This window comes from Aythya fuligula, chromosome 26 (genome assembly GCF_009819795.1).
Source record: "Aythya fuligula isolate bAytFul2 chromosome 26, bAytFul2.pri, whole genome shotgun sequence".
Lineage (NCBI taxonomy): Eukaryota > Metazoa > Chordata > Aves > Anseriformes > Anatidae > Aythya > Aythya fuligula.
The window spans coordinates 5,487,940-5,500,374 of NC_045584.1; the positions used below are offsets into that span (position 1 = coordinate 5,487,940).

General features: G+C 52.8%; 1 protein-coding gene across 1 annotated transcript; it reads left to right on the forward strand.

Annotated features, from left to right (window-relative positions):
• The first annotated feature begins 384 nt into the window (after nucleotides 1-384).
• ACER1 (alkaline ceramidase 1) lies at nucleotides 385-10,649 on the forward strand. Its single transcript, XM_032203958.1, has 6 exons — nucleotides 385-477; nucleotides 7,213-7,327; nucleotides 7,703-7,841; nucleotides 8,916-9,053; nucleotides 9,538-9,675; nucleotides 10,481-10,649. The coding sequence occupies exons 1-6, from the start codon at nucleotides 385-387 to the stop codon at nucleotides 10,647-10,649; spliced, it is 792 nt and encodes a 263-aa protein (XP_032059849.1).
• Nucleotides 10,650-12,435: the final 1,786 nt, after the last annotated feature.

Here is a 12,435-nt window from a genome sequence, read left to right on the forward strand (position 1 = left end):
AGTGGAGGGAGAAGGCAGGGTGACAAGTGCAGGGCTGAAATGGGGAAGCATGATGTGGCAGAGATGACCCCCGCCGAGGGATGTTAATGCCGTGGATGGGGCTGCAGCAACTGTTCCCAGGCTCAGAGTTCAAGACCATGTCCTAGGGTAATTTGTTACTCCTGATCGTGAGGAGAGAGCAGGAAATATCTGCAGTGTGATACGTGCTGGGAAGAGGATGAGTCTTTTGTAGCAGGGTAAGGATGCTGTGCAACATGAGCACACGTGTGTGCAAGGGGCAGGCAGGCAGAGCACATCTCCCCTTTCCCTTTGGGTGTGCAGTGCGCTCCTTCCCCAGCTGCATGACTAACCCGCTCCTCTTCCTTCTGCAAAGGCAGCCCAACGATGCCGAGCATATTCTCCTACCAGAGCGCCGAAGTCGACTGGTGTGAAGGCAACTTTGAGCACTCGACGGTCATTGCAGAGTACTACAACACCGTGAGTGCAGGCGTGTCCAAGGGGCAGGCGGGGGCGTGAAGGGGAATGGCTACGGGCACCCAGGAGATCTAGCTGGGAGATGAGACAGGACAGCCTTTTTTCCTCTCCTGCTGCTTGCTCCTCTGAATGTACCTGTGTTGGAGGGTGTTTCTGCAGGGAACATTTTCTGAGCTTCAGGTAAATCACGGGGCTTTCGTTGTGTACTACAGGCAGCTGCCCACCAAGCGGGCTGGGGCTGGGGATCCTTTGGGCACGCGTGGGGCTGAGTTCCCACTGAACAGTCTGGCATTGCTCCTTAGCCCAGATTTGTGAGATCCTGTTATACCAGTCCTGCAGCTCTCCTGCCAACTGGGGTAAATCCCACACAGGGCTCATATATTCCAGTTAAATATACAGGAGTGGCAAAACGAGAGACAGTGCTTGCATGAACCGTGTCGGGCAGGTTGGGAATCCGGAACTCCAGGCAGAGAAAAGCTGATGAGTGAGCCAGTTTCACCTCCTGTGATCCCCTTTGTAATCCAAGCTCCATCCAGCACCAGTCCCTCGAACACAGCCCCCTGGCTTAAGGGTGGCTGGATGCGCCCGCATTTGTCTGAAAAGGACTCAGTAGATAACTGCTGTCCACAAGCGTGTCCCTCTACCTTAGTACAATTATGGGCTGGCAGGGGTGTGAGGCATGTGGATTTACAACCTTCCAAAGGCCTTGTTTACAACCTTTAGCAGTTACTGTCTAATGCTAGAACTTCTTGTTTCTTGTGGAAATATCTTTTTCTTTTTTTTCTCTCTCTCTCTTTTTTTTTTTTTTTTTTTTTTTTAAAGCATTTCCTGCTTTTAATAAATTGCCTATAGTAATGATAATTCCTACACCTGAATCCCTCAGCTCCTGAGCTCTAATTGCCCTGCTGGGGTCTCAGAGGAGGGATGCTCACATTGTGTCTAGTCCCTGCTCTTTGAGACAGTTAAAAATAAAGATCTGCCGGTCCAGACCAAATCCTGCTCCCCTCCAGCATCCAGCTGAATGTGTTGTGCTGATACCTGTTCACTGGCACTTCATCCCTGCTGGATGGGTGCAGAGCTGCAGAGTGGGGGGTGGGGGGGCAGAAATCACTGCAGCATGTCAAATGTAGCCGGAAATGCCAAATGCCTCTGAGTTTTGGAGTCTTGGTGGCAACATTAGAGAGGGGCTGATTTCTGCAGGAAGTCTGAAAGTGAGACTTTTGAAATCAGAATTCATGCTGGGAGATATATTTGCCTAAGCTCCAAGTTTAGTACACAGGCAGCATTTTTCAAATGTGTCTTTGGAGCTGAGACCTCATTTTCACAAGGATCATGATTTACATCCAGCCTGTCCAAGTGGCTCAGAATCGTTAACACACCAAGAAGCATCTCAGGAGCTCACCAAAAGCACTCACGTGTTTGACTTCCCTGCAGCATACTGCTGGTCACCAGTCAGCGTGTCCAGATGCATAACTATTTTCTTGGGACTCAAAGTCCTCGAATTCCCATAAAACATTAACTCTGGGTTGCTCTGTGACAAAGGCTTCTAAATTGTGAGCTGCTCCTGAGAACCTTATCCCGGTGCCTAGTTCTGGACTGAGGTCCCTACTAGCTGCAGCCATCCTCTGTGCCTCCACACTATACCGGCATGGAGCCACAGGCTTGTCGGGATGAATTTCCATGTGCCAATACTCAGACACAGCTTCCCTCCAGGACAGGAAAACTTGTCCAACACACTTCTCTGCACAGGTGCAAAATAGAGCAATGATAAGCCATAGAGCGATGAGGGCAGAGCAAACCCTGCAGGATTTTTTCTGGTATTAAACTAGCCCTTGTTCCTCCCTGATCCTTCTCCCCAGCTGAGAAAGGGCTTCTTTTGTCCCTGTGCTGATCTCCTTCTTGCCAGGTTCACTTTTACCATCCCAAGGAGCTCAGCCAAGTGCCTGTGCAGTGGAGGATACCACTCCTGCAGTTTCTGGCTTAAGACTGTGATTCCTGTTTAGGGAAGCAGCAGAGATTGAGATGTGCCTTGCACCAGGGCTGGTGTGTGGTCTTCTCTCCAAGCAAAGGGAGAAAAAAAGAGCAACCCTTCACAAAAGTGCTGCTGTCTGAGCATCTGACAGCATCCCCCAAAGCTACACCATGCTCAGGGCCAGACCTGGTAACCAAAAGCAGGAAGGATAATTACCAAATGGGCATCACCCCTCAGTCCATGTACACTGGCTGGCATTGCCTGGCTCTCAGCCTTGCAGCAGCACTGGGGGAGCCCCCTCTGTGCTTCAGGCTCCCTCACACAGCCAGGCTCCTTGCAACGTGCCCTAACGAGGGGACTACAGAAATCAGACCAGGCTGAGATCTTCTGCAGGCCCTGCCAGCTGGCAGCATGCTGCAGACCCAGCATGGGCTCAGGACACTGTCTCAGATGCGATCCCAACTGCCCTGGTCTCTCTCCCTTCTCTCCTCCATTCATTTGGTACCCACGTTCAGATTGCTTCCTCCCTGCGGCAGGCTTTATGGGCCTTATCTCCCTGCTCTGCCTGGAGACAATTATCTCAATATCGACTTCAGCATCGGCTTGCCAGAGTTTTAGACGAGCTGGGAATCCAGCCAGCTCCTACCCAAGGCTCCTGCACCACTAAACCAACGGGGCTTCCTAATGGAGCATCCTCTGCAATGTCTTCTTCCCAATGCTGCCTGGGGCTCAAGTCGGGTAGCTTTGTGCCAGCAGTAGCAATGTGCTGCTGAGAATTGCTCTGTGCCAGCTGCACTCTCTCTCAGCCCTGCTTGGATTGGATGCTTTTCATTAGAAATAAGCACTGGGGGTATGAACAGAGAATGTAAACAATATCATTAAGTCCCTAATAATTAATACTTTGTGGCTCATGGTCATACTGCAGTTCAGCAACACAGTGCCAACTATTTATAGTGAATCAGTGACCCAGAAATTTATTGTCTTCTGGCTGTTTGTAGGAGAAAAGTATTGTGCTCCATGAGGGTCATCAGTCAGGGACCTGTCATTCTACCCTCCTTTCTTTCCTGAAATGACTGATGAGGATGCTGGTAACAACTTCTAGATCCTCAGCAGTTTCTGGCAAAGCAGCAGGAGCTCTGACACTGCTGCATATCCAGAGCTCCCGGACACTTCATCAATCAATGCAGATAAACCCGACTGCAGGTGCAAATTACCCAGATACGCCCAGAGAAGCACTCACTTTCAAGTGTGTCAGAGCTGTGCTGTATGCCCTGGCTCTCTGCATGGTCCTGTGGCGGCGTGGACACCTCCCGTGCTCGCCTGCCCAGCAGCTCCTGTGCAGAAGGGCAGCTCCTTGCCCCCCACGCTGCACGCTGTTCCTGCCCCAAAGCACTGGCGTGACACTGCAATGGCAGGGCAGACAGCCTCAGCTTTGCCACCCAGGGCTGGCTATTAGGAACTTGCTATACAGGTCTGGATAGCCTCTGAGATACTAGCTTCTGTCTTTGGCCCCATGGGCTTTTCTGTTAGCTAAAGCTGGTTTGTTGGCCTTTAAGAGTATGAGTGCGCTCCAATGAGGCTTTTAGAAATATCCTTTCACTGCAGAAAACCACAGGATCAGAGAAGCATGGAATGGTTTGGGTTGGAAGGGACCTGGAAGCCCACCCCATCCCACCCCTGCTATGGGCACGACCCCTCCAGCAGCCCAGGCTGCCCCCAGCCCCATCCACTGCACCCACAGCTCCTCGGGGCATCCTGCACCAGGGAGGGCCTCACTGCCCTCAGGGGGAAGACTTTCTTACTTCCATCTCATCTAAATCTCCCTCTTTTCATTTCAGGCCACCCCCCCCCCCCCCCCCCCCCCGCCTTGTCCTATCCCTACACCCCCCTGACACAGAGTCCCTCCCCATCGCTCCTGCAGCCCCTTCAGGCACTGGAAGGCAGCTGTGAGTTCCCCCCAGAGTCTTCTCTCTCCGAACCCCCCCAGTTCCCAGCCCGTATTTGTAGCAGAGCTGCTCCTGCCTCTGGGTGTTATTGAGGTCCTCCTCTGGACCCAGGCTGCTATTGCCCCCTTGCCATGCTCACAGGGCACGTAGAGCTCTGCAAACCAGCTCCTGCTGTCCCAGTCCAGATCAGAGGCTCGTTCTCACCCTGCTGTGGATGGAAAAGCAGACAGGTTCTCTGCAGGTCTCTCCCTTCCCTTTTAAGGCTGCACAATGTGCATCACACAGACTTTGGGGCCTTTCCCATGATCCTGTTAATGCACCAGGATTAGACCCATGTCACTGATCCCAGTCTTGCTTTGCTCCTAGTGAAAGAAGCAAATGCCAGCATAGGCTTGGCTCAGGCACCTGGAACAATAACTCACACTCATTAGGAAGTGGGACACGGCTGTGCACTCACACAGTCGTTTTGCAGGGCTGAGTAGCTCTTGCATATCAGTTCATGCCTTGGCTCCGGCACCAATCTCTTGTCTCCCATCCAGGGCAGGTGGAGTGAACTGCTGCCTCCCGACCAGAGTGAGCCAGGTAGAAACAGAAGCTGTGCTGGGGTGCTAAGGGTGAGCAGAGAGTCTGGAAAAACTTCCCGGTGCTTGCACTGGGAGCAAATTCCTTCCAGACAGATTAGAGATGGAGCTTGCCACATCTTAAAGGGATGATAAAACACAGCATTTGCAAAATCAGGGCTAGGATCCGATGAGTGATAAAGACCCCATGTCACCCCCAAGCTGCGGTTTTCTAGCGGTTCTCCCCTAAGCTCTGAGCCTGGCTGCTCCATGAGGAATTACTGCAACCTCCACAGTTCTGCTGGCACAGTTCCCCTGGTTATCACTCCCTTCTGATATCTGATCTTGCGCTTCTCATACGGAGTTAATGAAGCGATAATGTTGCTATCATGTAATTAATGGCACTGTTGCAATGCCCACTGCAGCAGGGATTCAGACCTCCCTATATGCAATCTCAAATTCCTGCATTTCCTCACTTTGTTGTGCATGCTGGCACTTGCACTGTTGCCTCTTCTGCAAGCATTTGCTTTCTTTTTGCCATCCCCACTTGTTTTCCAAAAACATCTTTAACCATTTCACAGGGAAAAAAAAAAAAAAAAAGTATTTGCAACACAGTTTTTACTTTAATATGCGGTTTGATTTCTTGATCATTTCCAAAATGTTTGACCTCAAGTGTGCAAGTGGGATCAGCACTTCGCATCTCATAGCTGGAAAAGACACAGGCCTGGATTTGGCTCTTAAGCACCTGTAGAAAACCAATACATTTGGCTTGAGAATTGCTATTAATAGGCACATCAACTCGTTTTGTGAAAACCACAGTGAAATTCAAGATTAATCTCTGTGTGTTAAAGGGAATAGAGGCCTTACATTAAGTGTGAAATGTGCTTCCCCCTGGAATATGAGAGGGTGTGTTTCATACGTATGACAACATCCCTGTGATTTGCAGCCCTCTTACTGTAAACTCAGATCCCACGGGACACCACAAGCCAAGCTTCAATTTTGCAATTTACCTGGAGCATGCCAGGGCTTCTGAGGGGTGATACTCCAGCTGTGGGGTCAGATTCCAGGCCTGGGGTCTGGGACAGCGTCTGGCTGGAAGATGAAAGGAAAAGGATTGGCAGGGCGAGATAAAAGTCATCCTGGTGGCTGGCCAAATGGTACCACAGCAGATGGCTCTGCCCTGCTCTTCCAAAGCCCCACAAAGCTGTCTGCAGGTAAAACGTGGTACTAGAGACCCAACCTTCCATGAGCAGTAAAGGTTTCCTCTGGGGAGCTCGAACTTCCCCGTGACATCCCCTTTACTGGGTTTGCACAATCAAGCGAAAGTGCCAAGCTAAGAACCCACAAAGGTAAGGGAACTTTCAAACTTCTTTCCCTCATTGCTGCAGGGTGGAGAGTGCCTGATCCAGCAAATGGGTCCAGGCTTTGGGCACTCCCTGCTCCTCCCCAGCTCCCACATTTTCCCCATCAGCGTTTGCTGTTCCCTGAAGCACTGGCACTGTCAGCAGCAGGCTGAGCCCCAGCACCATCCCCTCTGCCCCAGACAGACCAAAGCCTGTCAATGAAGCAGTTTTTCAGAGGTAGCAAACAGGGACGAATAATTCTGCTGCGTTCATTTGCAAAGTATGTTCAAAGGAGGTTTATGACTTCACGTAATTACTGGTGTCCGGAGTCCCTTCCCCTCCAGGCCACGTGGCTTTGCACCTGCAAAGAGGGTGGCACCCAGGTCCAGCTCCCACCTCTGATCTGCTGGTCCTGCGCCCACGCCTAGCACACGACGGTTCCCTGGCTGCGGCTGGCAGCGTGGCCCAGCGCCACGTGCCCACCAGCCCCTCGCAGTGGGGTGGCTGCTGGCCAAGGGGGGAAGCAGCCAGCTAGGGAGCTTCTGGCACACCCATGACACAGGAGATGGCTGCAAACAGAAGAGCCATGGCTTGAATACACTGGGCAGCCAAAGCTGAACCATCATCGGAAAGGGGCACAGCACCTTCCCCTGGGCTTGCTGTCCTCAGAGGTACTTGCACAGAGGGCACAGCCCTCTGCATCCACCTGTCACAGCAATAGCTGCCCTTCCAGTTCCAGCCTTGCTTCTCGAGAAACACCTCTGCCCTACTCCTGTGCCAAGAGCAATACCTGCTTCTACGCGATGCTTTCCACGAGAGATCAGTATCCTCTTCTCATGGGGAGATATGGAGGCACAAGGTGGGATGGGACTTGCCCAAGATCATGCAATAAGCTGAATGTGTCTCTTGTTTTCCAGATCAGCAATGTAAGCTTCTTTGTCCTTTCGGCTGCCCTGCTCTACCTGAACCGGCAGTACTGCCAGCAGCGTGCTGTGCCGATGTACTTCGTCTCTGGTCTGCTCCTCTGTGTAGGTGAGTGCCAACATCATGAGATCAGGCAGGTGGACAGAGTACCTGACCATTTATCCATGATACCTTCAGCTTTGGAGACTGGTTTTTAGCGGCCAAAGCACAGGAACAAGCTGGGGTGGGAAACTGGACAGCCATTTCCATGTGAAGCCTGGCAGCTCATGGCTCCCACTAGCTGTGGGCACACAGCTTCCAGCCTGGTAAAATCCTGCAGTGCTCTGTGAACAGACTCATTCAAGCCTCCATCCATGCTGAGGTCCATGCTCTGCCCTTCAGGAATGGCGTGTCTTCAGGAATCGTCCCCAAGCACTTCCCAGGCCAGGCGGGCTTCTGCTAGCACAGAGTTTTTCTGACACAAGCTGTCCTTGCTCCTTACAGGTGTCTTCTCCATGTACTTCCACATGACTCTGAGCTACGTGGGACAGCTCTTGGATGAGCTCTCCATCCTCTGGACGCTGGCTGTGGCATATTCCTTTTGGTACCCAAAGGTTTACTTCCCCAGGTGCATTAAGAGCAGGTATGACTCGTTGGGACACAGCTGCTATCTTCATGAAGCTGTGCAGACTTTGCAGGAATGGTTTCAAAAGACAGAGATTTGGGCAAGCTGCTCCTTGCAGGTGGTGTGGCTGGAGTGGGCAAGCCTGGGGCTGGCTCTGTTAGGAACACGGGGATTGCTCCTGTTTGTGTAAATTTTTGGAGGGGAGCACAGAACCATCTGGGGACATGCAGGACCTGGGGGCTTTATACCAGCTAGGAAATGAATGTTCCTGAGCACTAACATTCAATTACCCACACTGACTAACTGTCACAGCATCCCCTGCCATCCACAGAGAGCTTTCCCTGACGGTAAATGGGGTTTCCTACAGGCCAAGCTGGTACAAGATAATACTCCATGGTTGCAGCAGGGCTGGCTGGGCTAGGGCAGCTCAGCAGGATGGATGGGGAGACCGGGCAAGCACAGATTGACAGAAAGAGGAGCTCAGCAGGGGTTTGCTAGGAGGATGCTCCCATCCTGGCAGGCTTGCTGGAGCCTTCTGAGCCAGCCCAGAAGCCTTGCAAAAGCCTGCTCCGAGTATGCTCCTCCCATGCCAATGAGGAGGTCACCAGGAGTTCACTGTGGAGACATGGCTGGGGGAGCCAGGGAGAGGGAAAGGGACTTGGGAAGGGATTTGCATGTGAAAGCCCTCTCTGAGCCCCATTGTTGTTCAGTCAGCCCGAATCTGCATGTTTCCACTGCCGAAGCCCCACTTTGCAACCCTTCCCTGTGCAAAGCTCCATGCCTCTGCCTCCATGCCTGTCCCAGGCATCACCACAACAGGGCACAAGTCGCTTCCTGGGCTGCGTTCCCAGCTCTTCCCTGGACTAACCGGGGGACCTCTGGCAGAGCACTTTACTAATCATTTATGGAGAAAGAGGGAGCAGATACCCCAGCCTTCCTGCCAGGCCATGTGCAAACAGATTGGAGGTGCTGGAGAGTGGCTTCCTCTCTCAGGCAATGACCAGGACCTCTCCAATCCTTCACCTGCTGTACTGCACACCCTGGGGACACTGAAACTCACTCTCAACTCTGTCTACTCTGTCTACCCTTTAGGAAGCATTTCTTCTGGTTAAGTGGTGTCACCACTGTGGTCAGTACCTTGATGTCCTTCATCAAACCAGCCTTCAACGCCTATGCACTCAACTGCATCGCCTTCCACCTGCTGTACCTGACATGGTGTGAGCTGAAAAAGTAAGGAGGAGGTTGAGAGGTTCATCTGCAGGTCTGCTGCATGTTCCTAGCATGCTGCCACATGGCAGGGACTCTGCACAGCTCAGTGCACAACAGTGAGTGGGTTCTTCAGGCACATGTTGGACTATCAGCTCTACAAAGGATGAGGGCAGCCTGGGAGGGACCTGCAGCTTGTTCCCCTTTAGCCTGGGACTTGGGAACCAGTGTGGGGTTGGGGGGAATCCATCAGGATCCATGAAGAAAGGCAAAGGTGCATCAGCATCTCTGAGCATCATCCTCAACCACAGAAAGTCAGAAACCCTCTCTCCAAAGCCACACTTCTCCAGTTCTTGTGGTCTGATGAATAGTCTCCAGCAGAAACCCACTGAGTTCTGCACTGTTGCATTAGTACCTGCAGCAAGAACTTGCCAGCCCTCTTTCCTTCCAGCACTCACTTTCTCTCATTTTCCTTTCCTTCTCCCTCTGCTCTCACTGTGTCTTCCAGGTGCAATGACAAACGGGTTCACCGGATGGCTGCAGCCATGGTCGTGTGGTGGGCACTGGCCATCACCAGCTGGTTAAGTGACAGGTGGCTTTGCTGGCTCTGGCAGGCGATCAGCTTCCCCTACTTCCACAGCTTCTGGTAAGAGCTCCAGTGGAGAGGCAGGAAGCCTGGCTCAAGCATTTCAGGAGCTGAAGGGGCACAGAGGATGAGGAAGGGCAGGAGAGATATGATACTTGACTAAGAAGCAGCTGTATCTCTGCCCAGCCCTCTCCCCTTTCCTCTGTCACTATCAATGCTGCTCCTCACCCTGGCCTCAGCCCAAGGATTTGCTTTAATCACTGCTTAATATCCCTTACCTCCTCCACACCAGCCAAAAGGTGTTTTGCAAGTGAAATTGTTCCAAAACTGCTCTAGCTAAGCTTCTTGCTTTCAAAACACTGCATCTGCTCCCAGGTAGCAATGTCAAGTGCAATGTTCTTTACTTTAATATCCAAACTGAAAGACAGTTATTTGATTGAGCAAGATGTTTCAGCGCCTTACCAAGTGTTGCTGTAAGTGCCATGCCCAGTGTGCATTCTCAGATTCATTCTCACAGATCACTGGGATAAATGGGCTGGATACCCAGACTGAGCTAAGCTAGGCAAGGTGAAATGGGTGGTTTGGTCTGGAGTTTAAGTCCCATGTATCACACCATCCTCTCTGTGCAGGGAATTGCCCCAGCCCACAGAACTCCTCTGGGATTTCTCCATAGGCACGAGCCCTGCAGGACCCGCATTCCCTGCATCTCTAATGTGCATAATGGGTCTGGGAACTTTGCTGGCCATTGCCATACCTCCTGGCTGTAGCCTCACAGTGACAGCACCAGCCATACACCATCACAAGGTGCATGAGGAGCAGGCAGAGTTACCCCATCCCACACATGTCTTTTGGGGTTTCTTGCCAGGCACGTGCTGATAGCTGTGTCCCTCCTCTACTGCTTCCCGCTGGTCATCTACTTTGACGTCAACTACGAGATGCCAACATTCAAACCAAAGCTGGGATATTGGCCGAGTGATTCCTGGCCTGTCGTGGTGCCTTACGTTGCCCTGGAGGAGCCCCACAAGCAGTGCTAGAGCCGGCTGCCTTCAGGCGTCCCACGGGCATGGGGTGCGTGATGTACACACATGCGTCTGCATGAGGAACACCTCGGCTGTGTGCCTGTTCCTCGGAAAAGGGCAAGGTGGCTAGTGGATGGGGCAGGGAGCAGCTGAGGCCTCGTGATGCTGGGCATGGAGGAGGGTGGGAGTCTTGGAAGTCTTGGAAGACTGCTCAGAGCAACTTCTGGGATCTCCTCCTCTGGCAGATACCCCTGAGAAGGGGAGGGAGACAGTGCTTCTTCTGTGTCTTCTGCATTAGTCAAGCCGTGGCACCCCTTGCTGACAAGGGCACAGCTGAGAAGACAGAAGCCAAACTGGTGACAGATGGGTTTGTTGGGGCTGCTCTAATTATTATTATTAATTTTATTTATTGATGGATGTGGTTTTGCTCAGGAGAGCTGTGCATTAAAGAAATGGACACTGACTTGCACTGAGTCCCTTCCTTTCCCCTGACTGCACCATATGCCCCTTTATCTGGCAGTCACTCAAGGCAGCTCATTCTGATCTGGAGAAATCCTCCTGAGTGACAGCCCAAGAGGCTCTGCTGGCCTCTTAAGATGCTCTACCCTAGGCTCTACCCCTTCTTCAGCCCCTCCAGCCCTTGTTCCTCCCCAACTACGACAGCTCCCACTGTGTAACTTGGACACTCCCCTGCTCACCAAAAATGCTGGCTGGTTGCAGAGGGTGAGGTGAGGAGCTAGAATATTAGATAAATGTGCCAGCACATTTGCAAGGACAGAGAGAAGATGTAAAGCCCCAGAGAAAGACCATTGCTCTGCCAAGGGTACAGAGCGATACTTTCCAGGTTCTCCACAGAACAAGATGGCAAAGAAGTTGCTCCTGTGGCTGTGGGATGTGCTCTTGCTCTCCGAGCCTTGCTGCATTACAGGGACAAGTTGAACCATGTCAGGGGCCTGGGTCCTTGCACAGTTGGTGGGGACTCTCTAGTGGGCACAAAGAGGCTGGCTGAGGTTGGCTCTCTGCAATACAGCCACAGCAAGGTAATGTCACTCTGGGGAACCACAGGCTTTTGGGGTAAAAGTAAAGCAAAAGCAGAAGTACGTTGGGCCTTGCCCCGAAGAAGATGGCGCTGCACAGCCCACTGCAACACAGGTTGCTCGGATGCCTCATGGGTCTGCAATGGTCCCCAGAGCCACTAGATGGCAAGTTTGGCCCATGAACCCCGGGCAATATTTCATTTTTCACCCTATGCAAGGGCTGAACCCCACAGGCCTGGTCCCCCTGCCATCCCTGTCCCCTGCGGTGGGCACAGCCACCAGCACAGCCACCACCAAGACACTGGGCCGGGGCACCCAGGGCCCGGCCTTTGTCTGCCCTCACCTCCCACTCCCTCGGTCAGCCTCTTTGTCTCTCCCGCCTGCTCTTGCCTCTCCCCCATCACCCTGTCTCCCTTTCACTCGCCCTCCCCGCTTCGCTCCCACTTCTCCCCCTGCCTCAGCCCTTTCCCCAGCCCATCACATTCTTCTGCAGCCTATTAATAACTTCTGGGCAATTGCACCGGGTCCCTGCTGGGCCCAGCCCCTCCGCTGCCGCAGTCCTGTGCAGCCACTGAGCGTGCCGGCAGCAAGTTCAAAAGTGCAGCGGGGCTTTCACAGCCCTGCTCCCCGTCAGGGGGTGGAGGAGGCCGCTCATGAAGAAAGGCCGCGTTGCCAGGGAGCCTGGCACAGGAAAAGGGGGTCACCTTTGCCTCCAAGGGGGACCAACAGAGATGGACGGGCGCCAGCAGCCTGGGGATGCTGAG

Bases quoted from the DNA above. Each gene is read 5' to 3' on its own strand.
- ACER1 (XM_032203958.1), top strand. From the start codon at position 385: ATGCCGAGCATATTCTCCTACCAGAGCGCCGAAGTCGACTGGTGTGAA. The intron at 7,328-7,702 runs GTGAGTGCCAAC...TGCTCCTTACAG, and splicing joins TGGTCTGCTCCTCTGTGTAG to GTGTCTTCTCCATGTACTTC. The intron at 9,054-9,537 runs GTAAGGAGGAGG...TGTGTCTTCCAG, and splicing joins ACATGGTGTGAGCTGAAAAA to GTGCAATGACAAACGGGTTC.